General features: G+C 34.4%; 3 protein-coding genes across 3 annotated transcripts; 1 reads left to right on the forward strand and 2 right to left on the reverse strand.

Moving 5' to 3' along the window:
* The first annotated feature begins 363 nt into the window (after positions 1-363).
* On the forward strand, positions 364-7011 carry LOC143572788 (chaperone protein dnaJ 15-like). The gene is made up of 8 exons (XM_077057845.1): positions 364-576; positions 4893-5016; positions 5264-5346; positions 5418-5529; positions 5622-5777; positions 6221-6334; positions 6419-6527; positions 6841-7011. Exons 1-8 carry the CDS (start codon positions 419-421, stop codon positions 7005-7007), a joined length of 1023 nt encoding a protein of 340 aa, XP_076913960.1. The 5' UTR covers positions 364-418; the 3' UTR covers positions 7008-7011.
* A 1263-nt stretch (positions 7012-8274) lies between these two features.
* On the reverse strand, positions 8275-10844 carry LOC143572799 (uncharacterized protein C24B11.05-like). The gene is made up of 7 exons (XM_077057853.1): positions 10602-10844; positions 10372-10437; positions 9788-9885; positions 9367-9492; positions 9054-9299; positions 8816-8881; positions 8275-8442 (listed from the first exon to the last, which is right to left on the reverse strand). Exons 1-7 carry the CDS (start codon positions 10651-10653, stop codon positions 8290-8292), a joined length of 807 nt encoding a protein of 268 aa, XP_076913968.1. The 5' UTR covers positions 10654-10844; the 3' UTR covers positions 8275-8289.
* Positions 10845-13583: 2739 nt separating this feature from the next.
* LOC143572798 (CDPK-related kinase 7-like) lies at positions 13584-17993 on the reverse strand. Its single transcript, XM_077057852.1, has 11 exons — positions 17370-17993; positions 16426-16556; positions 16306-16347; positions 16122-16230; positions 15951-16029; positions 15557-15853; positions 14845-14957; positions 14630-14737; positions 14499-14561; positions 14240-14407; positions 13584-13777 (listed from the first exon to the last, which is right to left on the reverse strand). Exons 1-11 carry the CDS (start codon positions 17856-17858, stop codon positions 13640-13642), a joined length of 1737 nt encoding a protein of 578 aa, XP_076913967.1. The 5' UTR covers positions 17859-17993; the 3' UTR covers positions 13584-13639.
* Positions 17994-27822: the final 9829 nt, after the last annotated feature.

The raw sequence follows: 27822 nt of genomic DNA on the forward strand, positions 1-27822 counted from the left end.
TGCGGCGGGCTTTTGTAATTTAGCTAACATTCTTCATCAAAACCAAATTATGGGGTGTTTGGGATTGCTTATTTTCATCAACTTATAACTTATAAACTTTTTAAAAAGTAATAAGGTATTTGGGATTGCTTACATTGTGTGAGGAAAAATTTAATAAGTTACATTTTTATAACTTATTAACTTAATAAAAAGTTATAAGAAGACAAAATAAAAATCCAAAACACCCGCATTGGTGAAAACAACAAAATCCATAACCACAGTGAAAGCAACAAGATTCTTTACCAATTCAAAATACCCAAATCATCAATTCTTCAAATCTACCCTCTGATCCACCCCTCTTTTATTTTACCCCTGTTTTCAATTCTTGAAAATTGACAGCCAATTGTGTCCATTTGGGTTTTAGGGTTTGAGATTTGAGATGGGTGGGTCAAAAACTGAAGGAGGTACATCTTCTTCTTCAACAACAGCAACAGTGCCTGTGATTGCTAATCGAAGAGACCCTTATGAGGTTTTGAGTGTTTCTAAAGATTCTTCTGATCGAGAGATTAAATCTGCTTACAGGAAACTTGCTCTCAAGTTAGTCTTTTTTTTTTTTTTTTTTTTTATGTTGGGTTTTTGGTTATTAATTGTTTTTAGGTGCTACTCTGTGTTAAAGTTTGTTTCTTGATACTCAATTTGATTTCTTGAGAGTTGTGATTAGTAATATCAAGAATTATAATTTGGTAAAATTCTTTTTCTTGTTGTTGTGAGGTTATTAAAATTCTTGTTGTTGTGAGGTTATTAAATCTGCTTACAGGAAACTTGCTATAAGTTAGTATCTATTTGCTAATTTTTAGTTTATTAAATGCTGTTTTGGAAGTTATTTATTGTTATTGATGTTTTTTGGTGTTAATTTGTGTTAAAAGTTTGTTTCTTGACACTGAATTTGATTTCGGGTGTTAATTTTTAGTTTATTGATTGCTGTTTTTTAAGTTATTAATTGTTATTGATTGTGTTTGGGTGTTAATTTGTGTTAAAGTTTGGTTCTTGATGCTGAATTTGATTTCGGGTGGGTTGAGAGTTGTGATTAGTGATACCTTTTTTTTTTTTTTTTTTGAACGGCAAATTAGGATCACTCACGGACCACTGGAGTATCATCGTGTCACCAGCAGAACCACGCGATCATATCCATGTCTACTAGGCAATGATGCCTAACCACCAATTTAGGAGGAAACCCAATAAATCTTGGAAAAACCCCCTTGTAAGATTTGAACCCAGGACCTTATGGTCCCTAAGCCTTATCCCACCACCAAGATGCCACTAGGCTATAAAGCCATGGACGTGATTAGTGATACCTAAACGACCCGTTGAGATCGAATCGATAACACGTTTGAAAAAAAACGAGCTTCTTCAAGCTCCAGCTGAGCCCGAGTCTCAAATAAAGCTTGTTTATGGTTATTAGTTTGCGTAGGTTTTAAGAAAGTTGTTGGGGCGGGAGAGGGGGGGGGGTGTAATTTCGTAATTTGGTTTTAAGTGTTTTGAAAGATTGTTCTGATCAGGAGTTTAAATCTGCTTACAGGAAACTTGCTCTCAAGTTAGTATCTTTTTGTTAATTTTTTAGTTATCAATTGATTGTTTTTTAGGTTTTGTTTTTGATTGTTTTTATGTGTTAAAAGTTTGGTTCTTGATACTGAATTTGATTTTGGGTGTTATTTTTAGTTTATTAATTGCTGTTTTTTAGGTTATTAATTGTTTTTGATTGTTTTTAGGTGTTAGTTTGTGTTAAAGTTTGGTTCTTGATACTGAATTTGATTTCTTGAGAGTTGTGATTAGTGATACCAAGAATTATAATTTGGTTGTTGTTGTGAGGTTATTAAATCTGCTTACAGAAAACTTGCTCTAAAGTTAGTTGCTTTCTTGTTTCTTTTTGTTGGGATTTTGGTTATAATGGTTATTAAGTGTTTTTAGGTGTAAGTTTGTTTCTTGACACTGAATTTGCTTTCGGGTGGGTTGTAGTTAGGGATATCAAGACTTGTAATTCGATTAGATTCTGGTTGCAGTTAGGTTATTTATTGCATACATTGATTTATTACTCTCAATTTGCAAAGTTTTCATGAATTTGTTGGGAATTATTAGGTCATTAATTTTTTTTAGGTGTTAATTTGTGTTAAAGTTTGTTCTTGATACTGAATTTGATTTCGGGTGGGTTGAGAGTTGTGATTAGTGATACCTAAATGACCCGTTGAGATCGGATCGTCGAAAAAAGACGAGCTTTTTCGAGCTCGAGATGAGCCTCAAATAAAGCTTGTTTATGGTTATTAGTTTGCGGAGTTTTTAGGAAAGTTGTTGGGGGTAATACCGTAATTAGGTTCTGAGGGTGTGTTTGGGATTCCTTATTTTTCTCTCCTTATAACTTATATAGGATAAATAAGTTATTTTTATGTTTATATAGTGTTTGGGAATCATTAAGGCCTTTTTCCTTTCTCCTTATTCATAGGCTAAAAAATGGGTTTTGAATAAGTTGGAATATAGTAACTTATCTCCTTATATGTTTAAAATACCCATTCCACCCTTTCATTCTACCCAAACACTTTTTAAAAACAACTTATTCACTTATATAAAAGTGTCCTTTTTGGTCATTTTCCATCAATAAGTTAAATAAACACTTTTTAAAAAACAACTTGTTGACTTTTATTAATTCAAACACTTTTTTAGAAACTCCTTATTATAAATTCATAAGTCCTTTTCAACTAAAATAAGGAATCCCAAACACACCCTGAGTGTTTCGAAAGACTGTTCTGATCAGGGGATTAAGTCTGCTTACAGGAAACTTGCTCTCAAGTTGGTATCTCTTTGTTAATTTTTGGGTTATTAATTGCTGGTTTTTAGGTTTTTAATTGTTATTGATTGGTTTTAGGTGTTAGTTTGTGTTAAAGTTTGGTTCTTGATACTAAATTTGATTTTTATTTGGGTGGGTTGTGAGTTGTAATTGTTTTTAGGTTTTAAGAAAGTTGTTTAATTTGTGTATGAGTTTGTTTCTTGATAATTAATTTGACAAATGACCCGAGGCGCTCGCGAGCTATTTAAGATCGCCTCAAATAAAGCTCGTTTAGTTATCGAGCCTGAGCCTGAGCCTGGCCTTGTATGGGAAGCTCGTTGAGGCTGTATTTTTAAGTTTGACCTATTTTGGACTTCTATGTAAGAGTTTTACACTTGCTCGTTTAAGGAACTACACGAGCTCGAGCCGAGCATAGGCTCGTTTATGGTTTTTCTCAAAATATCAAAAAAAAATAAAAATAGAAACGTATATAAATTAATTAGTTTCTTTCTTGCTCCACTTTTGTTGGTTTTTAGATAATTAATTGTTTCTGTCAAGTGCTGTTTTTTAGGTTTTAATTTGTGCTAAAGTTTGTCTCTTGCTTCTTTTTTTGCTGGTTATAGGTTGTTAATTGTTTTTGTTGATTTATGATTCACAATTTGTATTGGTTTTAGGTTTACTTTGTGTTTGAGTTTGTTTCTTGATGATGGATTTGATCTTGTGTGAGTTGTGAATTGGGATTAGCGAGCTACTTGAGATCAGCTCGATAAAAAGCTCGAGCCGAGCCTGGGCCTCGAATAAAGCTTGTTTAGTTATCGAGCCTGAGCTTGAGCCTTGTATAGAAAGCTTGCTTAGCCTTGTTGAGCCTTAACGAGCCTTGTGTATTATTAAGTTTTACCTCTTTTGGCCTTCTATATATTAATTTCACATGGCCGAGCTCGAACCGAGCTTAGGCTCGTTCTAAGGTTTTTCTCAAAATATGTAAAAAAGAAAAAAATAAAACGTATATAAATCAATTAATAAATAGTAAACGAGCTGAGCTTGTGAAAAAACGATTCACGAGCTGAGCTTTACAAAGAGCGCTCGAAACAAGCCGAGCTTGAGCTCTCGTAAGTCGAATCAAGCCGAGGTCGAGCTCTCTTAAGTTGAAGCTCGGCTCGGCTCGTTTACACCCCTTACTGATACCAACACTTGGAAATTTGATGAATTTATGCTTGTCATTAGGTTATTGCTCATATGCATTAGTTTATTATTCTCAATTTGCAAAGTTTACAATTTTTTTTGGGAATGTTTCAATTTTGTTTAGCTTTTGGAATTTTAGTTCTTTGTGTATGGCTGCATTTATTGTTAATAAATTTGATCCTGGATTGTTTGTGACGTGCGATAAGCGATATCCGCACTTGCAACTTGATGAAGTTCTACTTGACATTATGCTACTGGCTTATTGTTCATATTCATTGATTTATTATTGTCAATTTGCAAAGTTTTTATTTTTTTAGGGAATTCTTCGGTTTAATTTGGAACTCTTATATGTTAGGTTTATGAGGTGTTTATAATTTTTGCTTATTTTTACCACTTATACTTAAGCATAAGCAGATAATCAGCTTTTTAAAAACAAGTTATATCACCCTAAGGGCAGACTTGTAATTTTGAATTCACCAAGAATAATGAGTTTGAAGTAAACTGTTTCCATAAACAGACTATGCTCATTGGACACAGATAAGCAAACAATTGAATATTCTTGTCTGCTTTTAAAGTACTTAATAAGCAAATAAGTTGTTTAAATGTATTCTGCTATGTGTTCTTGAAGAAATAATAACCTTCTATGATAAAAGTTTATTTAAATTTGTTAATATTAATGCAGAGCAGAAGCGAAAAAAGTGCTAGATACGTTCCAAAAAAATGTTTATATAAAATGTCAATAAGAGAAAGTTTATATCATAGTCTTAAAACAATACAAAAAATGGTTGAAGTAGCTAACATTTTAATCTTTAATTAAAATAAATGATAAAAACCGACTAAATTGTTAAACCTTTAAAATTGGTTATTATTTGTGTTATCGGTCTCTTATATATCAGATATCGTTCATACGCAGGTATCACCCTGACAAAAATGCTAGTAATCCCGAAGCCTCGGAACTATTTAAAGAGGTTGCATATTCTTACAGCATATTGTCCGATCCAGAAAAAAGAAGACAATATGACAGTTCAGGGTTTGAGGTACTCGTTTTCTTTTTAATGATTATTAGGCCTGTAAACGAACCGAACGTTTAGTGAACTGTTTGTGAATCTTTTGGCGGGAAGTTCGTTTATTTAATAAACGAACATGAACACGTCTCATTCGTTCATTTATGTTCATGTTGATCGTTTATCTGGTTGAAGTTAAACAAACGAACACGAACATGCAATTTCGATTTCTTTTAAAATTTTTATTTTTATATCCAAGCATTTTTATCAATCGAATTAGGCTATTGACGCGGAAGGCGTGGACATGGAAATCGACTTATCAAACCTCGGAACCGTGAACACAATGTTTGCAGCACTATTCAGGTAATTATTAATAAAAAAACATTTTTTTATTAATTACATTATTTCCTCATTTTTATTTTAATATTTTTAAGCAAGCTTGGAGTTCCTATTAAGACGACTATTTCCGCCAATGTTCTCGAAGAAGCATTAAACGGAACCGTCACCGTTAGACCCCTTCCGATAGGATCATCAGTTACTGGAAAGGTGCATTTTTTTTATATTTACGTGCTACAAAATCTTTATTTTAGTAAATTTGTTATTTGAAATAAAAAAATAATTTATAACTAAATTTGCAGGTTGAGAAACAATGTGCACATTTCTTTAGTGTTACAATAAGTGATGAACAAGCTAAGTCAGGAATTGTTATTAGAGTCACTTCAACCGCACAAAGCAAATTTAAACTACTTTATTTTGAGCAAGATAATGGTGGCGGTTATAGTCTCGCATTACAGGTAATTCATTTTATTGTATTTTGCTTTTTTTTATCAAAATAATATCATATATAGTTATAAATGAATAATGAATAATTGTATTTATAAACTTATAAATTTTAAATATTATAAATTTAAAAGTTTGTCAATATTAAATTTTATAATCTATAATATTAACTAAGTTTTAATTTTGTAAAATTTGAATGTTTTTGCGAATTTTAAAGTTTCCCTGACTAAAAATATTTAAAATATTTAAATATTTGTTTATATATAACTAAAATAAAAAGATCGGTAATTAAAAATAAATGTGAAAGATGGTGATGAAGTGCCATGCATTTTTGGTGGGATTTTCTTGTTCTTGAAGAATGATGTTCTTATGACGTGGCAGCTAACGAAGCACGTTTTTAGTTGTTTTTGGGTTTTCTTTTCGTGAATGTTCTAGATTACAAATGGCACTATGAAAGTTCAAATTTCTAATTTATGACATCATCTCGTGCAGGAAGACAGGTAAGGTGACATCAGCCGGGATGTATTTCTTGCATTTTCAAGTATACAGAATGGATTCAACTGTCAAAGCCGTAAGCATTTACCAACAACTTAAAAGCTTTCCACTTTAAAAAAAATCATTTTCGGTTATTAATGTATTTTAGTTAATTTTACAGTTAGCTATGGCTAAAGACCCCGAAGCTGTTTTCTTTAAGCGGTTAGAAGGTCTTCAACCGTGTGAGGTCTCGGAACTGAGGTCAGGCACTCACATATTTGCGGTTTACGGTTAGAATCTTTTCATCTTTGCCTTTGATACATTTGGGTTTCTGGCTCCAGAGGCTGTGAAATTTTTGAGTAGGGTTCAGCGCGTCGTACACGGAACCTCTTCAGCTTCTAGGTCCCAAAGCTTCGTTTTTAGCAGGATTGGCTTTGCTGTTCAAAAGGGGGTTGCGGCGCAGCTTGTTGCCCGTTTGCCTGCCACTTTATTGTAATCGTTTTATAGTAAATTATATAAAACTTCGATTTGATTTTTATTTTATTTTTTATTTTTTTAGGGATTTTAATTTTATGCAGAATATGAACTTTTGTTTTATTGCAGGTGATAACTTTTTTAAAACAGCATCTTATACGATCGAGGCTATTTGTGCCACTACATATGAGGACTCGACTCATAAACTCAAGGATATTGAGCAGCAGATTTTGAGAAAAAGAACCGAGCTTCGTCAGTTTGAGACGGAATACAGACAGGTGTGTTTCGAGTTTTGACCTGTTTAGTTATAGATAGGTCAGGTCAATCGGGTCAATAAAAAAAATGATAAAAGACCAACGGGTCAAACGCCCGAACAGTTGAAAGTTGCGCTCAAGTAAGGCTGTTCAAAAAGCTATCAACTTTCTCGAAATTGACTCGTATACAAAGTCAAATAAAGAAATTTTCAAGTAAAATGACTAAATATATTTTATTTTGTTTTTACAATATACTAACAGGCGTAATTTTTTTTTTAAAAAAAAGCTAATTTTTTGAATATAAAATTATCTGGCTCAAGCTTTATACGAGCCGAGCTTAAGCTCAACATGTTAGCTAGTTAAAATAAACGACCTGAGCTGATTTGGCTTGTTTAATTTCGATCTTGAGCCCGAGCTCGAGCCCAACCTGGCTCGGCTCGTTCGTCAGTTGTTTCTCAAGCTTGGGCTTGATCCCGTTTATAATCTATTAATTAATTTATAAACGAGCCTAATCTTGGCTCGAGCTCGTGTAGTACCTTAAATAAGGCAAGGCTTGAGCCCGACTAGGTAATGTAAAACCAATACATAGAAGTAGGGATGAGCATACCGAATCGGTACCAGGTTTTTAGTTTTCGGTATCGATACGGTACCGGTATTTTTGAATTTTGCACGAAATACCGGTACCGTACCGGTACCGAACTGAATATTTCGGTACCGGTACCAAATATTTCGAATTTTCGGGATCAAAATATTCGGGATCGGTACCGATACCATCCCGAGGTCATCCCTACATAGAAGTCTAAAAGAGGTAAAACTTAAAAACATACAAGGCTCGTTAAGGCTCGACGAGCCTCAACAAGCTTCCCATACAAGGCTCGAGCTCAATAACTAAACGAGCTTTATTTGAGGCTTGGGATCGAACTCGAAAAAAACTCGACTCGTTTCGAGTTTTTTATCGATCCGAGCTTGAGTAGCTCGGCTTGTTTGCACCCCTGGTTTTACACGGTCAGTTTTAAGCCGAAAACCGTGGGCCGAATCGCCGGAACCAGTTTTCCAAACCATAAAAAGACCATCCTATGGAGAACAAACTCCATCCTCAATTCACATAAAAAGAGCAATCTACTAATCAGAAATGATTGAGATATTTAAACTTGCTTGAACCTATATTATCAAACTTTATTCTTACATATATCATTTGTATCACATATGAAATGTGATTAATACATATGTATTTAAACCATCCGCAATGCGGACTCCACAAACGTCAGCCAGGACACCCTATGCCATCCCACAAGCACCGCAGGCTTGTTAAATACATCGTATCCTATGCATTGACAACGGTTTCCACCGCAGACTGGAAAAAAACTTGTTCCAAGTGTTCACCCTCATCCTCCCATAATTCAGACAATGCTTCTCTAATATTATGGATACTGCTTAAAGCATGATCCGCTCCCGGTACAAGACCCGACCTTCCCACCTGTATACAAGTATAGGATTAGCTTGTGATAGGTAAATGACGTGACTAGCATGTGACTTTCAAAAGTTTATGGTAGGAAACTAGTGGAAGCAAGTCTGTAAGTCTGTGACCTCTACTAGAGGGGAATCATGTGCTTACCACTGCACCGGTACCCCTTAAAGGTTTCAAGAAAAAATGATTGTTGGCATATATTCGACACTTTTAATGTTTAGTAAGAAAAATATTTGAGAACTTACAATGACGGTGCTTACCAATGCACCACCCCTTAAAGGTTTCAAGACAAAGAATTTGCGGCATTTTTCAAGGTTTGGTGTTACATTTTTTCGTGTGTGATACTTTTAATGTTTAGTAAGATAAGTATTTGAGAACATACAATGACGGTATGAAATCCGGCTGTCTTTGCGGTAGCAATGTTTCTAACGCTGTCGTCAAAGAAGATCTGAGGGGAAACAAATGATGAATATTATTCATTATCAAGAAATATAAAAATAAGAATATGAGTTGAAAAATGAAAATTCAACCCGTCAACCCAGCATGATTGACACGTATTATGTAATATTATCAAAAAAAATATATAGCATTGTAATTTAGCTTATAAGATCTGAAATTACTGTTTTCTTCGGATCCATATTAGCAATGACCATAGCCGCTTGAAACGATTCAAGGACGGGCTTGCATATGATTCTTGTATAAGATTCAACGCTACATTTGTTCACACCACCAACATTACTATTTTCGAGTCCTTTTACCGGATGAACATTAAGCGTCTCAAAACATATAACACCTTCAAAACAGTCTTCCAAGCCCAACCTGCTCAAGACTCGAGCGGCATGTGCTTTATCTGCGTTCGTGAATATCTGAAACCGACATAGTACACAATTAAACGATATATAATTAAACGTCTTTGTAGCTTATTTGACATACAATTTTTCGTTGCGGCATACACAACAAAAGGTTTCTTAGCACCAAATCAGGTTTGAGAGCATGGTAGGGTAAGGTTCCATGAACTAAAGCATGAAATGCATCATTATCAAACTTATAACCAAGAGCCTGTAACAAACAAACCATGAATTCACATTAGAGATGATATATATTGATGTACAATAGTGACCAAAACCAGCCTCATTCGTCGATTATATAATAACTTTTTTCGAACAACTTTCCTTAAAACGGCTTATCAAGCAAGCCACTAGAGGCCAAAACAACAACAAACGATTATAATGAGAAATTACACCAATCATTAGACATCGAATTAAAAGGCGGCCTATTTTTAATACAAAGATAAGCCAAAGATTTATTTTTCTCCAACACATCAATTATTAAATTAACATGTTAATGTATATACCTTTAGACCAGCCATTGTTGTCCCGTGTTCTCGGTACAAGTCCAAGCACATATCAGGGACTTGAGATTCTTCTATGTTCAAGTGTCTCAACATGAATTCTGGATCAAAAAAGGTAGTGTGTTATGTAACTTATTATAAGTTACAACTAGATTTATTTATCACATGGATCAAAAGATAAATTTGAAGCTACACAAAATCACAGTTTCTTTGTAATTTTAGTGTTTTAGGGAGAGTGACATAGACTGACAACAACTTTTTTTTATACTTTTTAAAAAATATTTGGCAAAAATTAAACGTTTTACAATTTTCTTTAGGGACTATCAAAAGTGTGATGATGTACAAAAGCCACCTTAAAAAGTGTTTACTAATATGCCTATCATATCATACGAGTTGTATACTCGTATGATATCAAAACAAGTCTGCACGTCATAGACTGTCACACCATATGCACCATATCATTGACCAAAAATGGTCATACGTATTATCTGATTTGGCCCTCATATGACGACCATACTACCAGGATAGTGGTATTTGGATGATGTGTCAGGTATATTAATAGAATAAATGTGGTCTCACTCGAGTACCTTCAATGTTCTTGCGGTAAGCATAATTAAGACCCACACTCATGGGGTATAGCGTATCGTCCATATCTAAGAAAGACGAACAAAAATGAGTCACAACAACTTAAGAAGTCAAACTACATAAAAAAAAACTATCACAATTTAATACGTTATAAGTAGAAATTATGGTCGTTGGGAAGGTCACAAACTGCAGAAAACGATACAAATAAACATAAAGATTTTTATAAACGTACCAAAAAGCAAGCACTCGTACTTGAGTAGTGGTCGGGTTGATCCAACATCCATTATCGACGACAAAGATTTTAATCTACGGGGAAATATGTGTCGGTTTTACTCTAAAGAGAGAATATTATTATGTAAGACTCCTGAATAACCACTCAATGGAATGAATTTGAGCACACACCAAGCTAGATTATTTATAGATACTCTAAGAAGTTATAACGTAAGTGATGTCGTTATAAGTGTTATTGCAAGTTTACGTTGCTATTCCACCATTGGTATATTAAGAAGACTTTTTGTTATGTACCCTACTTTTAATCAACTATTTATTCCAAGTTTTCGAATCGACCAATTTGTAGCTTCATATGCTATTCTACATTTTTATTATAACATAAAATTTTACTGATTATTTTTACATCTTTATTAAATCTATAATTATTGGAATACTAGATTTTAGTAATCATTGTACGACTCATTGACCGTTAACAAAGGGTCATACCCGTCCATTTTAACTAAACATACCCCCCCTCAAGTTTTACATTAATACGATTTAAACATTTTTGTTGTTACTTTTGTCATTTTGTTATCTTTTATTATCATTTTTATTTTTATAAAAGCATTTTTTTCTATTTTTATTTAATATTTTTTTTCTAATTATCTTTTTATGTATATTTAAAAGCCTTTAAAAAAACAAAAACATTTTTCTTACTTAGAAAAACGCTTTTTTTCTTATCTAAAAAACGCTGTTTTCTTGTTTTAAAAAATGTTTTTTTTTCAATACTTGTTTAAATTTTTTGGAGCGCGTTTTTTTTTTAAATTAAGAGATAGTTTACATTATTTTATAAAAAATCATATTTTTTTTTTATAAATAAAAGGGTTAAATAACATACAACTTGATAAACAAATTTGGCTCTTTTCTAAGGTAACATTAATCTCATGTATCTAAACCTAACAATAAAATCAAATTGTTTTGAATACATTTTATAAAAAAAATAAAAAATAAATTAAAAAAACTAGCTAGGGAAAGCATACAAAACGTTTTAATACATGCAAAAAAATAAACAAACTTTTAATAAGATCTTAAAGAAATAAAATAATAAAATCAATAACAAAAATATAAAAAAAACTGTAAAACAAAAATAAAAACTTAATAGTTTTTTATTTGATATTTGAGGGAATTATAAAATAAAATAAGAGAGATTAATATGTCAATTACAAATGTTAAGGAGAAATGAAAGTTCCGGGAGGGGGGGGGGGGGGGGGCTATGGTTAGCAAGGGAGAGGGGTACATTTAGTTAAAGCCGATATCAGTTAAAGAAGTAGCTTTATTTGTTTATAACTTTCTTTTATTTTGTTTTCAAATCAATTTATAATATTTTGATAGAAATAAAATGTGAAAGTTAATCTTGAAATAGGTCATCGAGAAAGTTGAGGGGGCTAAGTGAAATTGTATTAGTATGTCTATTTTGGTACGTTTCTTTAGTATAGTAATAATATTAAAGATAATTTAGTGTCTTATAATAAGTTAACTCGTTTTGCAAGATATATGTTTAGCATAAATAGACGAGGGTATAAATAAATACGATGTTTTGGGATTTATTTTACATTTGATGTAAGATAGGACACGAGTGTACCAAGCATATAATATGCGTGTCGAATATGTGATCCTAGTATGCTTCGCACCTAGCAATATTATTTATTAATGGGATAATGTGAATAGGAATAAAAGTATGTCCATAAACAATAGCATATATTATTATTATTAACCATAATTGGATTTCTTACGACACCAAACATATAATATGCTTCAATCACTCTAGTCTCTTTACGTGACATTACACCCACCAACATCTTTAATCTTTATTATGCTTCAAACAGCATCTTGCTATTAACACTTTCACCGATTTCAAGCTATAAGCTTCTTAAGAATTTTGCATCGGATACTGAAACTCGTGTGATCTTTCTTTGTAAAATTTAAGCTATTTAAGAGTCGGATCTCACGGTCGAGAAAAGAATTCAACATGTTCATATTATGTATATGTAATTGTTCATTACACATATGTAATAACACTTTTATCTATTTTATGGTGTGATTTTTATAATAATAAAGTTGTGAAAAAAGTTATAAATGTTTTCTTTTTATTAAAAGGAGAACATAAGTTAATTGCGAGTCATTCATTTTATAAAAAATCAGAGTCATTATTAAGTCACTAATTAAAATAGATAATTTGGTTTTTCCATTAAATACAAATGAGTTTTAGCTTAGCTGGTAATGAAGTGGAAGTTAAGATTCAAGCTGGATGTCGTAAGGTCTCAAGTTTGAATCCTATCACAAATGGGATTCACCGCAGTAGGCTTTTAAGCGACTGGTTTTCTCCAGAACAGGAGATGGTGTGCTTGAGTTATCCAACGTTGTCTACGGCCACAGGCGTATGAGGTCGCCTTTTGCATTGGTTTAGCCTGGGTAGCCAGGCTTTACTCGTCAGTCGTTTAAAAAAAGTTTTTTTTCCATTAAATGTACTTATCATCGGATCCTAATCCTATAGATTGAAAATTCAGTTAAATTGTAGCCCGTTACTTGTATATTATGACAAAGTGTCCGAGCTAACGCTCCTAGTACAAACCCTATTCATTGTCGCGCTTATGTTCACAATATGTTCCTAGTATTGTTATACGTAGTGTTGACGTTTACAGTTCATCGAAAACATTTGTCCATCGCGTGTTCACGTAAAAAAAACAACTGTTCGTCACGTTGCTAATATTGTGCATCGCCAGAAAGCACTGTTCATCATACACTTTCGTCGTTTATCCCTGAATTTCGTTGTATTCAAAAAGACACAATTTCACTCAACCAAGTTGTTTAGACCATTATTAAGATAACATAAAATGTGTTTAAGTTACATAACTTCAAAAGAAACTTAACCGGAAAATAACCAAAAAAAACCACAAATTTGTGAATTAGCAAACTAAACAAGCTGAGGCCTACATTATGTACAAGCCTGTGTTCAGATGGTGTAGTGATAATTTTATTATCTTTTTTTATATATATCTTTCAAGCTTTTTGGAATGCGCGTGACGAGGCTCCATGCAGAAGCCGAACGAACCCTAGGAAACTGAGCTTCCCATCTGCGTGTCTAATCCAGTCTTGAAGAACCACATGAACCGGTATCGACGGGCTAAGCCCAAGTTCCTACATTTACAGGGAAAAAAAACAAAATAAATTTGATATGTAATATCCAAGAACGATATGTGCAAAAACAGTGGCGGTTTCATAGTTTTGGACAAGGCAAATTGATTTCTTTTAATTATTTTAAAATTTGTAACTACAAAAAAGTGTTTTGGGAAAAGTTTGTATTGAGCCAAGCTTAAACGAGCCCAAGCCTAAAAATAATCTTGTTTGATAAACAAGCCCAAGCTTAAACGAGCCTGAACAAGCCTATTGTTTATATATTATTTATTAATATATATTTATAATAATTATTATTATATATTAAATTATTATTAAAATAATTAAGCAATATATAAACGAGCCGAGCTCGAGCTTGAAAAACTACTGACAAACCGAGATCAAGCTCTTGTAAATTAAATGAGCTGAGTTTGAGTCTAAACAAGCTCGGACTCAACTCGCTTACATCCCTAGTTAGATACATACCGAGGCAAGTTCTTCAATCATGATAGGGCGATTTCCATCTTTCTCAAAGAGCTCATACGCACGACGCGCAACTTGCTCCCAATTTTCCATTGCTTCTAACTGATGAATGTTAATGGCTGCTGATCCAAATTCCTCAAAATCCATTTTTTTATATTGAAGAGAACTCACCTACAGATAAAATAAAAATGTTCACATAAAGCTTCCTTTATTTCAGTTACTTATTAACCTTGACCACTAAAAGGGTATTTTAGTAAATAACCATATGGACAAATTCGAGCACGCGTGAATCCTTCACTGCCTCGGTACAATTCTTCAATAAAGCCTGCAGATTTTTAACAAGAAAACAAATTATCATTCGTGACACAAATTTTTAGAAAAAAAAGGACGTACCGATTTGAAATTTTGCATGAATATGAATCCGTTTTTATTCGGCCCTAATGACGCGAATTGGTCACGAAGATAACCTAGATCTGTAACTGTCAAAGTCTTTGCAACAGCCTGCCAAGTAGGATAATAAGTTTAACTATAAGTTGACTTAATATTAATATTTGGGTTGACCCGGAAAGTCAAGGAGTCCAAACATTTTAATTAAAAGGTGTGTATACCCCTAAAGCGGCTTTTCTTAATGGAGATGAATATATATATGCTTTAACAGTCTTGTAAATTATCATATCCAAAGGTATTCTCACATCATGATAATTGGCCAGCCATGGATGACCTAATCAAGAAAACGTAAAAACGTTAGTATAATACTAGGTATACATGTGCTAAAGGGTACTATAGACATTTAGGCGCGAAAATTATTTTGGTTCGACAAGATTCTTTTACTCTATATCGAAGGGTATTTCAGACATTTTGCAAGTAGGTTGAGCGCATCGATTTGGTTTCACAAGATTCTTCTAAACTTTAAAAAGGGGTACTTTTAGACATTTCGGTTTCTCAAGATTCTTTTATTCTATAAAAAAGGGTATTTTAGACATTTGGCAAGTAGGTTGATAGCATCAATTTGCTTTCACGGGATTCTTTCGTTCTATGAAAAAGTGTATTTTGGACATTCGGAAACTAGGTATCAACCTGCTTTCACAAGATTCTTTTGTTCTGTAAAAAGGGTATTTCAGACATTCACGATTTGGTTTCATAAGATGCCTTTATCCTATAGAAAAGGTTATTTCGGTCATTTGTCGAGTAGGTTGATCACTATGATTTGGTTTCACAAGATTCCTTTATTTTATAAAAAGAGTGTTTTAGACATTTGACAAGTAGGCTGATAGCATTGATTCGGTTTCACAAGATTCCTTTAAAGGCATTGAAACTTACTTAGAGCTTGTGAAGCGGTTAGTCTTTTTCGGTAGTCTTTGTTCAACAACCTTTTGACAAAGTCAACCGCCTCGGTTGACAAAGAAGGCCATGGGGCTTCATCAAAACTCGGATCCGCCTTCAACACGGCCCTGAAGATTCCGGACTCTGTGCGGGCCCAAAACGGCCGACTTCCACATAAAAGAATATAAGCAATAACACCGATACTCCACATGTCAGCTTCGGTTCCATATGATCTATGTAGAACCTCGGGAGCTACATAGTATGCACTTCCAACAATATCATTCAATCTTTCATCTACGCAAAGTTAACGATCGGTCAAACATGGTCAAAGATAACTACAGTCGGTTAGATATAATAATGAAGGCAAGATTCAAGTATGTAAGACTTTGACCTGGCTTTACATAGTCAGAGAGTCCAAAGTCAATGGCTCTAAGAAGCGAATGCTCATCCTTCGATATAAACAAAAAGTTCTGGAACAACATATCAAAATAATTAGCAAATAATTTGGGATTTATAATGGTCAAAAATACCTATATATATATATATATACATAACTATTTACCTCTGGCTTGAGATCACGATGGGCCACCCCTTGAAGATGACAATACGCGGTGACTCTTAAAATTTGGACCATAATGGCCTTAGCATCTTCTTCAGAGTATTTACCACCCCTAAAAAAAACAAGTATTTACAAACTGACTGAAAAGGTTGACCATGGTTGACATTCTATATGATTAACAGCGTACCTTGCAAGTATCCGGTCTAATAGTTCACCACCTTTACATAACCTACAAAAGTAAAACATGTAATGTGGAAGGTCTAAAATAGCCTCCAATAGTAATAATTTATGAAGGGTCTATACTTACTCCATAACTATATAAACATTATCTTGATCCTCGAAAACATCATAAAATTGAACTAGATTGTCATGACCTGTTAAAGCCCTTAATATTTTCACTTCTCTCCGTGCGTCTTCAATGGCAATTACTGTTGTCATCTTAACAAAACCAAGAATGTTATTAGAAAAAGAAAAAAAACATAGACTGCAAAGGGTTTATTGTTTTAGTGGATTTAATTAAGTTTAATGTAATACAAGTTTAAGTCTTTATTTCAACTAAGCAGTAAGCATGTAAACAAATTGAACGAACAAGGACAGAACATGTTCATGTTAGTTCTTTTAACTGTAATTGAATATGATCAAACATGAACAATTAATCTTGTTCGTGATCGTTCGTTAAGAAAATGAGTATTCGTTCGTTAATAGTATAACCAAACGGTTCATGAGAGTAAACAAACAAACATAGATGAAGAACATAACTGAGCGAATGCCAAATAAAAGTAAACAAGAAAATAAATGTGTCGGGCATAAAAATTTATTAAAACTGGAATAAACTGTAATGACAATCATAAAACTAGACTAGACTTTAATGGTCCTAAAGATTTTAAATGAATATGCAATTGAACGAGCTTAAACAAACATAAACTAACAACCATAAATAAAAATAAACAAACTGACATAAATGAATGAACTAAACGAATGCCCACGAAGATAACGGAACGAATAAGACATGTGTTCATATTCGTTCGTTTAACTATTTTAACAAAAAAATGTTCATGTATGTTCGTTTGATAAATTAATGAACTTCCCGCCGGACGGTTCACGAACAGTTTACTAAACGTTCGGTTCATTTAGAGGCCTAATCTCAACTATCAAGTCAACCTAAACAGGTACGAATTTCAAAACAAAATGCCAAACACAAGTACACAGCCCATATAATGTTTATTAGCAAAAAAACAGATAAAATCAAACCTTTGATTTGGGGATGACTTTAACCGCAACATCTTGACCCTTCATACTCCCTTTCTTCCCCTTTGCAACACAAGTATACCCAAAATGCCCCCGGCCGACTTCTTCACCGAGCTCATAATAAGTTAATAACTGTTTAGAATACCCAAAATTCTTATCCAATCCAACCACAAACTCACTCCCTTCAGGGATTGAAGCTTCATTAGGCTTAACGGACCCGTGTCTTCTAGCAAGCAAAGATCTAATATGTTTTGCAGGCGATGGTGGTGCGAACGAACGTTTAAATATGCGTAAAGGCGTTGAACTAACACTAGAGTTTGCAGGTGAGTTCTTGAATGCAGAGCTGTTGTGAAACGGGCTCGGGCTGTAATACGGGAAGTTTGATGATTTCCCAGTTGAACTATGTGTTGTCTGTTCGGTTTCGGACGGGAAATCGGTGTTTTCGAGTTGACTTTCGAGGGTTTGACTGGGTTTTCCATGACAAAGTCCCATGGGTTTATAAATTAGAGATTAAAGCAAGGAGCTTTTTTTAATATATATATAAAACTTCAAGAAAATCAAGAACAGGGCTAAATCATTAAAAGCTTCAAGAAATTTAACCTCCAATTTCTTAAAATTTTATAAAAGAAACCAAATTTGATGAAATTTTACAAAAATTCCAAAATCTTGAAAATTTATAAAAGCCCAATTTCTTCTTTATAAAGAAACCAAATTTCATAAAATTTTAGAAAAAACCCAAAATCTTGATTTTTTTATAAAATCCCAATTTCTTGAAATTTTACAAAAAAAAAAAACAAACAAATTTCTTGAATTTTACATGAAATCAATATCTTGAAATTTTGCAAAAATCCAATTTCTTAATACAACCTACTTGAGAACAAGTACAGAATTCTTGAAAATCCCAAATAATTCCTGCAAAAAAGAGGATAAAGCAAGAGGCTTTTTATTAAATTTCAAGAAAATCAAGAACAGGGCTAAATCATTGAGCAAAATAACGGAATTTAACCTCCAATTTCTTATAAGATAACTAAGGAAACTCAATAATATAAATGAAATATTTTTATAAATACATTCTGTTAATAACAATGCTAGCAAAAAAAAATCTTAAAATTTTACAACCAAAAAATAATAATAATGAATAAATAAATAAATAAAATAGAATTCTTACAATTTTACAAAAAAAATAGAAAATTGCAATGGTTTATTTTCTTAATATACTTTCTTAATACAACCCACTAGCCAGAATTCTTGAAAATAACTAAAGCTTGATTCTTGAAAACCTATAAACTTTCTGATTAAAGAAACTAAAATGTTATTAATTATTATTAATAATAATGATAGAAAGATGGAAACTTACAGAAATTGAGAATTGAAGCAAGAGTTTACAGCTGAAAGAAAGATCATGATGAATATAGTAGTTGAGTGATAATAATAATAATAATAATAATAATAATAATAATAATAATTATATGAGGTTGAGAAACACTAGAGGTAAAGTGTGGGGGGTTGAGAGTTGAGAGTGGAAATAAAGGAACCCATAAATTGTAAAGCAAAGAAGATGCTTAAAAAATATATATGCAATTAAAACCAACCATTATGCTTTTTTAAGCTTCTTCTTTTTTCTTTTTATTTTAATTTTATTTTTTTTAAAAGCTTGAATTTGAATTTAGGTGTTTGGAAAATATACCGAACCGTTTAAACTGAAGCAAGTTGGGCAGAACGTGTAGTTTGTATATACGCAAATAATCATTAAATTGTTAAATCTATAAAATCAGTTCGTCCAATTAGCCCGCCCAACCAAGGCATTTTGTTTAGTCGTTTCCTACATCTCTTGTTAGTGGTTAATTGATTTTCGTTAAATTGGAAAAAATCGGACGGTAAACACCCTTGATTTAAACCCCTTGTCGAATTGAAAATAAAACTACACTTTAAACTTATCTTAAATGATTATTTGTAATAAAACATGTTTTCCAATATCATCTTTGGATCGAGTATCTCTTGATTAGAATTTCGATAATAAGATATAGAGACATATGCTTTAAATAAAACTCTATTTATTTACTATTAATCATGCAAGTCTTCTATTGATATTCTTACAATAGAAGAAATATTTTCACTTACGTTAAAGATCATACATGTTATATTAGGAGAGGGCGGGGCCTTGTATATCCATATGTGTACAGAGACACGATTTTTTGTCCATGAATGACTAATGCAATATGACATATGTCGTTGACTAACGCTATGTATTGTGGTGCTATAAGCAGAGGTAGAGGTGCACAAATCGGTTTTTTTAAAAAAACCGTTTCGGTTAATAACCGGACCGGTTTTTCTTGGCCTGGAAAAAAACCGGTTTTTAAATAACCGGACCGGTTTATTAACCGGTTTTTTTGGTGCAAAACTCGGACCGGTCTAACCGGTTAGGACCGGTTTAGAAACCGGTTAGAACCGGTTTTTTTAATTAACCGGTTTTTTTTTTAAAATAACCGGTTAATAACCGGTTTTTTTCATAATAACCGGTTTTAAAATTAACCGGTTTTTTCCATAACCGGTTCAGTAACCGGTTTTTTTCTCTAGAACTTGTAACCGATATACGAACCGGCGGTTTATAAACCGGTCAAACCGGTTTTAAAAAAACCGGTTTTCGTAAAAACCGGTTTCCGGTTTAAACCGGTAAACCGGTTCCCCAACCGGTTTTTTTGGCCATCTCTAAGCAGAGGTATCACTCGTGTCGGATGAAAGATTGATGCAATATGACTTTCATCATAAATAATGTCACATATTGCATATACCCTACTCCGCACACACTTAATATTGTGTTATCGAACATGAGCCGTTTGTTTGAACAAGTCAAATGGGTTGATGGGTTGGTAGATAGTAGTCAAGTTGTTAATTCGTGCACAATCTATTTATTAAACCGGTTATGAAGAGGTAGGTCCCAGCAGAGCCCAGTTGAACCCGCAGGACTCACCTTGAAAAGGGACGTCTGCGCAGTTGAACCCGCAAGGCTCCTTAACGGACGTCTGCGCGGTTGAACCCGCAAGACTTAACTTAAAAGGGACGTCTGCGCAGTTGAACCCGCAGACTCCTTAACGGACGTCTGCGCGGTTGAACCCGCAAGACTTAACTTAAAGGGACGTCTGCGCAGAGACCAACTGGATCCGCAGGACCCACCACGCTCAGAGACGTGACGTCCTCACACGTTGTACGCAAGCTGTTCCCGCAGGAAATGCCTCCCAATGGTGAAGTACTCCGCCTGTTCCCGCAGCTGCGGATACAAGCCATCAGGGAAGGCCACCCGCGCAGCAAGGCTACACGCACAAGGCTTAACTCTCAATAATAATTCAGTAGTCACCTGAAGAAGGAATGAGCAAAGCCGGGATCACTCCCGCACAAAGGCGGGAGGGGGAATACTCCCGCCCAAATGAGCCAGTCCGTACAATACTGAAGGATCTTTTGTACTGTACCTGACGAGGTAAGGGCAAAAGATCTGGCCAAAGATACGACGGCTCACTGACAACAGTATGGCGAGCAGCATGCTCCTGTACTGTATGTCACTATTAGCCGTGTCACACCCGGCCCTGAGCGGCGGAAACAGCCGGGCGCGCACGAGTGGGGATTGATAATTAAGCACGGGCCATTGCAAAACATTCAAAGATTTTTATTGCGCATGAGAAGTTTAGTACAAACACATTACATTATCCAAGTATAAAACTGAAGATTTCCTCGCCATATCCCCTTGCGCGGCGGGTAACCGTGCGCATCGAGGGGATAAAACCAAAATCTTCCAAAAAGCTTGTTTTAGATGTTCAGCGTGTGGTGCTCTAAGTGTGACTCCATGCGCTACCTAGTTATCTCCTGAAAGACACGTAAAAACATTTGAATCAGTATAAACTGAGTGAGTTCACAAGTTTTAGTAACTTGATAAATCGTATTGCATCATAATCATTCTGAAACATAATTCTGTTAGCATCATTAAAACACATGCTTGGTAAAACATAGCTCTATCAACATATTCTGATAAAATCGTTCCGCGGGTTACGCGCGAACATTTCTGGGAACTGTGCTCGTCTATGCAAAGTGGCGCTGCCACTACGAGCGAAACAAGTAATACCGTCCCGCGGGTTACGCGCGAACGTTTCAGGAACATGTGCTCGTCCATGCAAAGTGGCGCTGCCACTACGAGCTGAAATAATGTATTATCGTCCCGCGGTTTACGCGTGGACATTTCTGAAAAACCGTGCTCGTCCATGCAAAGAGGCGCGACCCCTACGAGCGGGCTCAAACCCATAGTACTGCCCCATGACCATACTAGGCACTCGTCCATGCAAAGAGGTGCGACCCCTACGAGTGGGTGGATCAAACCAGCAGTCCCTACCCTTAGAGTTCCAATGGTAAAGTGATCACTTACTCGAATCTGGTGCACTAACAATCGAAAAAAAAACCATAGATAACTGTTCGCATTGCTCATCATGAAACATAACTTAAACACATAATCGCTTGCATAGCTTGTAAGTATACCATGATAAATCATTATTTAAGTACGTGTCCCTCGCCCCGAAAACAGTTTAAAAATAGTGAAAACAGTGAAAATAGGGGCTGTGAGACTCACCTGTGGTTCTTTGTTAAGAGATTAATCGAGATTCGGGTTTTCTTGGTGTTGGCCTCGGAATCGAAGGTCTAGAATACGATTAAATAACAAGTATATATATTAAGATCAAGTAATAGGAGAATATAAGGGTTGGATAGTAGGTCTCAAGGTTATATTCTCGGCTTACCTAGTAACAGGATCGGAGCTGGAAACAACGGATGCTTGGGAAAAGATTAGTGCAAGTTTGTAGTTCTTTGAAGTGTGTTTTGGGTGATAATTTAGGCTACAAATTTATAGGCAAACTCAAGGGAACACAATCCCTTGCTTTAGGGGATTGAAATCTTTTCATATCTAGGTGTAATGATGATAAAGTATGGAAGTTATTATTATTTACTTAAGAGTGGAGTGGTGGATAAAAGATTTTGATTTGATTTGGACGGAACATGCAGGTCTGGGGTTGGTGAGAATAGGGTGGCTGACAGTTGACTTTTCATGTTACAGTGTGCTTTTTCAGGTACTTTTGTCAGTGTACAGTAAAAAGTAGAAGTTTTCTGAAACACGCTACCGCCCTCTTTTGGGCGGGGACAATTTCCTTAAATCTGATCATTTTGACTAAGTGTTCTGCGCGTATAACTTGGTGCGCATAGCTTTCAGCGTGTAGGACATTTCTTTGCTGCGGGTAGGTGCATAACCTTCTCGCAGTTAGGGACATTGAGTTTCATTTGTAGATTCTCCAGGTGGTCTTGGTATTTCAACATAGTGATCAGTCATGTTGAAGTCAATTCCATCTTGGAGCTTCAGACAAACTAGCTCTCAAAGTTCCCGCCATGCGGGTAGGTTAGTTCCCTTCCGCACGCGCTTAAACGATGTAGGATGCACCCGCCTTAGCATCATGCGGGATGGTCAACCCATAGACAACATAACGTTTAAGTTACATGAAAACATAAAGCCAAATCATTCACGCATGGCGCATATAACATATGCTCACGCTGGTTCTTAACATGGTGCGCTCGCGTAGGGCGCACATAACACATGCACGCGCTGACTAACATGGCGCGCTCGCGCAGGGCAAACATAACAAATGCCCGCGCTGATTCTAACATACGCTCGCGCCGGGCGCACATAATGTGCCCGCGCTGATTTCTTAACATAGCGCGCTCGCGCAGGGCGCTCATAACAAATGCATGCGCTAACATGGCGCGCATAATATTTACAATCACCTAATTATTAGGTTGATTACTTAGTTTAAGGGGTTGGGAATTTACCGGGTGTCACAAGCCGCTACCTACTCACCAACTCCTGCCATACCACGTGCTTAGCCTGTAGTTGGTGGAAAAGGAATAGTACACAGCAGGCCTGGTCACTGTCAGCCGCTACCTACCCACCAACTACCAGCATGGCACGTGCGTAGGCCACAGTTGGATGAACAGGAATACTATTCAGCCGGCTATACCCTCTTGGAAACCTACCTTCGGCTATAAATACCCCAAATGGTATGATCATCTCATCTTATCACATACATCATATCTTATCTTGTATCTTACATATTATACCTGATAACTGCTCTAGCATTCTCTTAATATACACTTATATTCAAGAGCAATCTAGTCTGATTCTCACGCCGGAGGGTGGTCACAAGGAGGTACCCCCTCATTCTCAGTGACGAGCTCACGGTGTCTGTTTTGCAGGTTATCGGAAGAACCATCTTTGCCGGATCTAACCCCTCGTGGGAAACAACTATCTAACCCCCAGATTATCCGTAATCTGCCCGGGGCTGGTTAGTGTTTCTTCAGGTTAGATATGACAATGTAAAACCTAATTATTCCCATGTGTTTCATAATTTATCGGAAATCACCATCATGTTTTAAGGCTTATAAATTAATTAGGAATTTAAAATATAAAATGTTCATACAAAAAATAATCAGTTTTGTTAAGACTTAACTTATTAGCGGACCCAATTATTAATGAGGTGTACTTATAACTTGTATCGAGTGGGGTTGGTTCTTTGGATGCTTGCCAGGCTGTTATTACTAGAGTGAAGTACTAAACATTTGCTAACCAACAGTTTTAGACTTTAAGCTTTGACCAATCTTTCATTATTTTAACCTTTTCACCAAAAATGCTTTAAATTGTACAAACTTGAACAAAATAAGTGAGTAAAAAAATATATCATTCATGAATAAAAACATGCATGAAGAAACACGGATCTACTCTTTACTAATGGGTCTTAGATCTGATGAGTCTACATGGTAGGATACGGTTAACTGCCAATACGATATGAACATAATTCCTAAAGTCCAATGACGTGAATCCTTCAAAACAGAACACCGTGAGCTCGTTAAGGGAAGGATGAGGTGGGGGGTCTTCCCGTAACCACCCTCCGGTGTCCTTCAATAATTGGTTGATACATCACGTATTACTTAAGAGAGCATCTTGGTAAATCTTTTAGTTACTACACACTGACAGCTGTCCCGGGGCATTACCTCGTAGTTGTTTGTGCGGACGGTCTTTCTGTCATGCGGACAACTTCTGAAGGAGCCAGGATGCTTCCGCATGCCCTATGGAAGTGTTTCTTCCGCCCATGGTTATGCGGATGATTTGTATGTCCCGTGGGTGCCCTATGAGGGACTTCTGATTAACCCGCGGGTGTTACTCAAGGGTATCTGGGTCTTTTTGGTACCCTACCTCTATAATGTTATTTGAAGTTATCAGCATCATATTATTATATGATGGTTAGCAGTGGATTAAAATTAAGTGATCATAAAAGTTACTCAAAAAGGAAATTTATACAAAACAAAAATCCAAGTGTTTTATTGTATATATTTGGATAAAGAGGATAATGTTTTTATGTTTGACCAATTGAGTCTGTACCTGTCAAACCTGTTTTTGACTCTTAATATATCTGCATGCAAAACAATAATATTTTCGACGATAACATAATACTAAGAAAAAAAATATTGAAAACTACTATTTTTATGTTAAAAGGAAAATATGATCTGAGTTATATATTATAAACCTTTTGACTTTTGAGTTATTATTAACGTACGTATTTCTTTCTAAACTTTAATTTTTTATTGACAAATTAGCTACTTAACAATTTCTTTTCTTTTCATTGTGTTTTCAAAATATCAAACAAAAACTATTGAGTTATATTTTTTTAGTGTTTTTTGTTATTATTATATAAACAGTAATTTAAATGAAAAATTAGTAATCAGTAAAAATAGTTTAAAGGATCACGTTTAGCAACACGCTAAATAAATAAATAAAATTTGACTTGTTGGTCTTGAAAAGTAAAATTTTTATGTAGCAGTGTTTCAACCCGGTTTTGATTTACAATTTCAATCCACAAAAGCAACTCAATTTCTATAGTAGTAGTAACTCTGTCATTATCAAAATATAAACAATATTTCTTCTAAAATTAAGAATTAATATACGTGTACGAATTCCACCAAACGGTGCATACTTGAGCAATAATTGTGATAATTGATGGTGACATTAAATTTTAATTTTGTTGCAGAAGTGAAATTTGGAAGAAATTAATTTTTTGGATTTTTGTTCAACCACATATCACACTTTAGTTGTAAAGAGTACCATGCTACCATCCAAATAATAACCATTTCAATTTTTTCTTTAAATGGTGATTTGGATGGATAACTAACGAACTACGGTGATTTGAATAACTGATAGATCACTAACTCATTTGGTTATCTCTATTTCTGTAGTATGGGACCGTATGGGTGTCAGGCTGGCACGTCCTCAAAGGGCCAAAGGGAGCTCTCACATCAGTCCCGACCTAGTGACCATCTTCAGAAGAAAACCCACCTCTGAGATACAGATACGCCACGAGTTTCCAAATCAGCTTCCAAGATCACCTCCTAATTCTGCCAAAAACTAGGATAGCAATGGAAATAACAATCTCTAAACAAAGAGATAATGAAAATCATGAACTGCCTTTCTCATTCATCAAGTTTGCATTACATACGAGAGAAAGGGGAATACCAACCACCCACGTAGCTACAATTTAGGGAAAATACAAACTGCTTTGAAACTGTCAAATAAAAATGACATGGAATTAAAAATTGACTGGGAATTAAAGTTGACTGTATGTAGCAAACATGGAGGTACGATCAGGTGGTATTTGACTGAATGAAACTGACCCAACCATGTCCCACTTCACTTGACTTGACTTGACTCTTGGAGTGGGTATGGATCTGGTACATGAATCGGGTCTTCAGGAGGGCTATGCCTATCATTTACTCAACCGGAAACTCATATATTTTTTTTTATCATGTGTGGGACTTGAACTCAATTTTTGAAATGAAGTATTTGGGTGTGTATACTAAATAAATCAATAAAACATTTTCGATACTAGATAAATCAATAAGAAATTTTTTCTTCATTTATGATATATATGATATGTATCCCGAGACGGACTTTTACTCTTAAACGAAACTTTCAGTAGTTGGAATTTTCAAGTATCAAACATTCCGAAGAAAACCTAATGTCTTGTACTAAATAATGTATGTAACAATGTATTGAACGAAGATGTTTTTCGATATCAGTGAATTTCTCATGATCATTCCCCTCTTATTTACTAATCGTTTATTGAACAAATTGTTTTTTATTTTAGATTTTTAAACAACAAAGCTCATGATTAAAGTTCGTTTAGTTCTATAAACGAAAACGACTTACAAGTACACTAAATTCATATAGGTGTGATAAACCGTCAACTTATTTTAATAACGGTTCAGTTGTAACATAAGTAGAATAAATAGCACATGAATTCCTTTAATGTCAAAGGTCCACTATTGTACCATATAAATTAATTAAGGTCACGTCGTACTTAAGTAAAAGCAAAGGACCAAAACTGATATATTAATTCTATTATTATTGTAACGAGTAAATTGCTTTTTTAAACCTTGTTGTTTATTTCACATAGCACTTTCAGCTTAAAATAAAATTTTTAGACAGATAAACATCTTACGTTAAAATTTATTTACAGTTTTGACTCCTTAAACTAACTCTATCCATTTGAAATGGTGACTCTTGTGTAAGTTATGTCAAACGGTAGGTAATGAAAAAAGTATAAATATAAGAAAATATTTGATATCATTGTTTACGTATAGTTTTGACCGTACTAAGTAATTGGCTTTGAACTAACCAGATAAAACCTACAAATTTTGCACTTTCAATTTTTGCTATCCAAAACGGGGTTGCGGCGCAGCTTGTTGCCCGCTTACCTGCCACTTCATTGTAAATCGTTTGGATGTTTCTATGAAGTAAAGTATTGGGTTAAAAAAAAAATTAAAAATCCTTTAAAGACATGTTTAGTCAGTGAAACTATACGGGAAAAAACGTGGCACGACATTCACTTGGAATTTAGGCCATTTTGTAGCTAACGAGAGATTACCGGGCAGATAATCTAATACTAATTATTGATGGACAATATCAGTCGATAATAAGTCGTATGACGATACTTATTTTTTTTTTACCTTTTAAATAACGTGAGACTAGTTCCATTCCATGCATATTAGCAGGGCATAATGATTTACGACACCGAATAAATTCTTCCAATAAAGGCAACAAAAGGCAAATCTTTATATCTCGATATAACATATTCTCTTACTAAAGCAAATGATTTATATGTAAAAGAATAAAGTAATTTTCCCTTAAATAGATTTTATTTGTTATTACTACCCTCTTGGAGTGGTTGAATTTGTAAACATAATTTTATAAATATAATTAGAGTGGAAAATTATGAAGAATAATATATCACATTAATTGTTTTAAAAACATAAAAACCTTAGGAGAATTACTCTATCACATATCAAAGCACGTGAAAGTCGCATATAATACCAAAAAAAT

This window comes from Bidens hawaiensis, unplaced genomic scaffold (assembly GCF_021521415.1).
Source record: "Bidens hawaiensis isolate Kalapana, Puna unplaced genomic scaffold, B.hawaiensis_p1.1 tig00026011_1, whole genome shotgun sequence".
Taxonomy (NCBI): Eukaryota; Viridiplantae; Streptophyta; class Magnoliopsida; order Asterales; family Asteraceae; genus Bidens; species Bidens hawaiensis.

Excerpts from the sequence above, each read along its gene's own strand:
- LOC143572788 (XM_077057845.1), top strand. The coding sequence starts at position 419 with ATGGGTGGGTCAAAAACTGAAGGAGGTACATCTTCTTCTTCAACAACA. Across the intron at positions 577-4,892 it reads TACAGGAAACTTGCTCTCAA|GTATCACCCTGACAAAAATG; the intron begins GTTAGTCTTTTT and ends GTTCATACGCAG. Across the intron at positions 6,335-6,418 it reads TGGATTCAACTGTCAAAGCC|TTAGCTATGGCTAAAGACCC; the intron begins GTAAGCATTTAC and ends TTAATTTTACAG.
- LOC143572799 (XM_077057853.1), bottom strand. The coding sequence starts at position 10,653 with ATGGATGTTGGATCAACCCGACCACTACTCAAGTACGAGTGCTTGCTT. Across the intron at positions 10,438-10,601 it reads GTACGAGTGCTTGCTTTTTG|ATATGGACGATACGCTATAC; the intron begins GTACGTTTATAA and ends CGTCTTTCTTAG. Across the intron at positions 9,886-10,371 it reads TTACCGCAAGAACATTGAAG|AATTCATGTTGAGACACTTG; the intron begins GTACTCGAGTGA and ends TTTTTGATCCAG.
- LOC143572798 (XM_077057852.1), bottom strand. The coding sequence starts at position 17,858 with ATGGGACTTTGTCATGGAAAACCCAGTCAAACCCTCGAAAGTCAACTC. Across the intron at positions 14,958-15,556 it reads AACCGCTTCACAAGCTCTAA|GTCATCCATGGCTGGCCAAT; the intron begins GTAAGTTTCAAT and ends TTTCTTGATTAG. Across the intron at positions 14,738-14,844 it reads TAAGAAAAGCCGCTTTAGGG|GCTGTTGCAAAGACTTTGAC; the intron begins GTATACACACCT and ends CCTACTTGGCAG.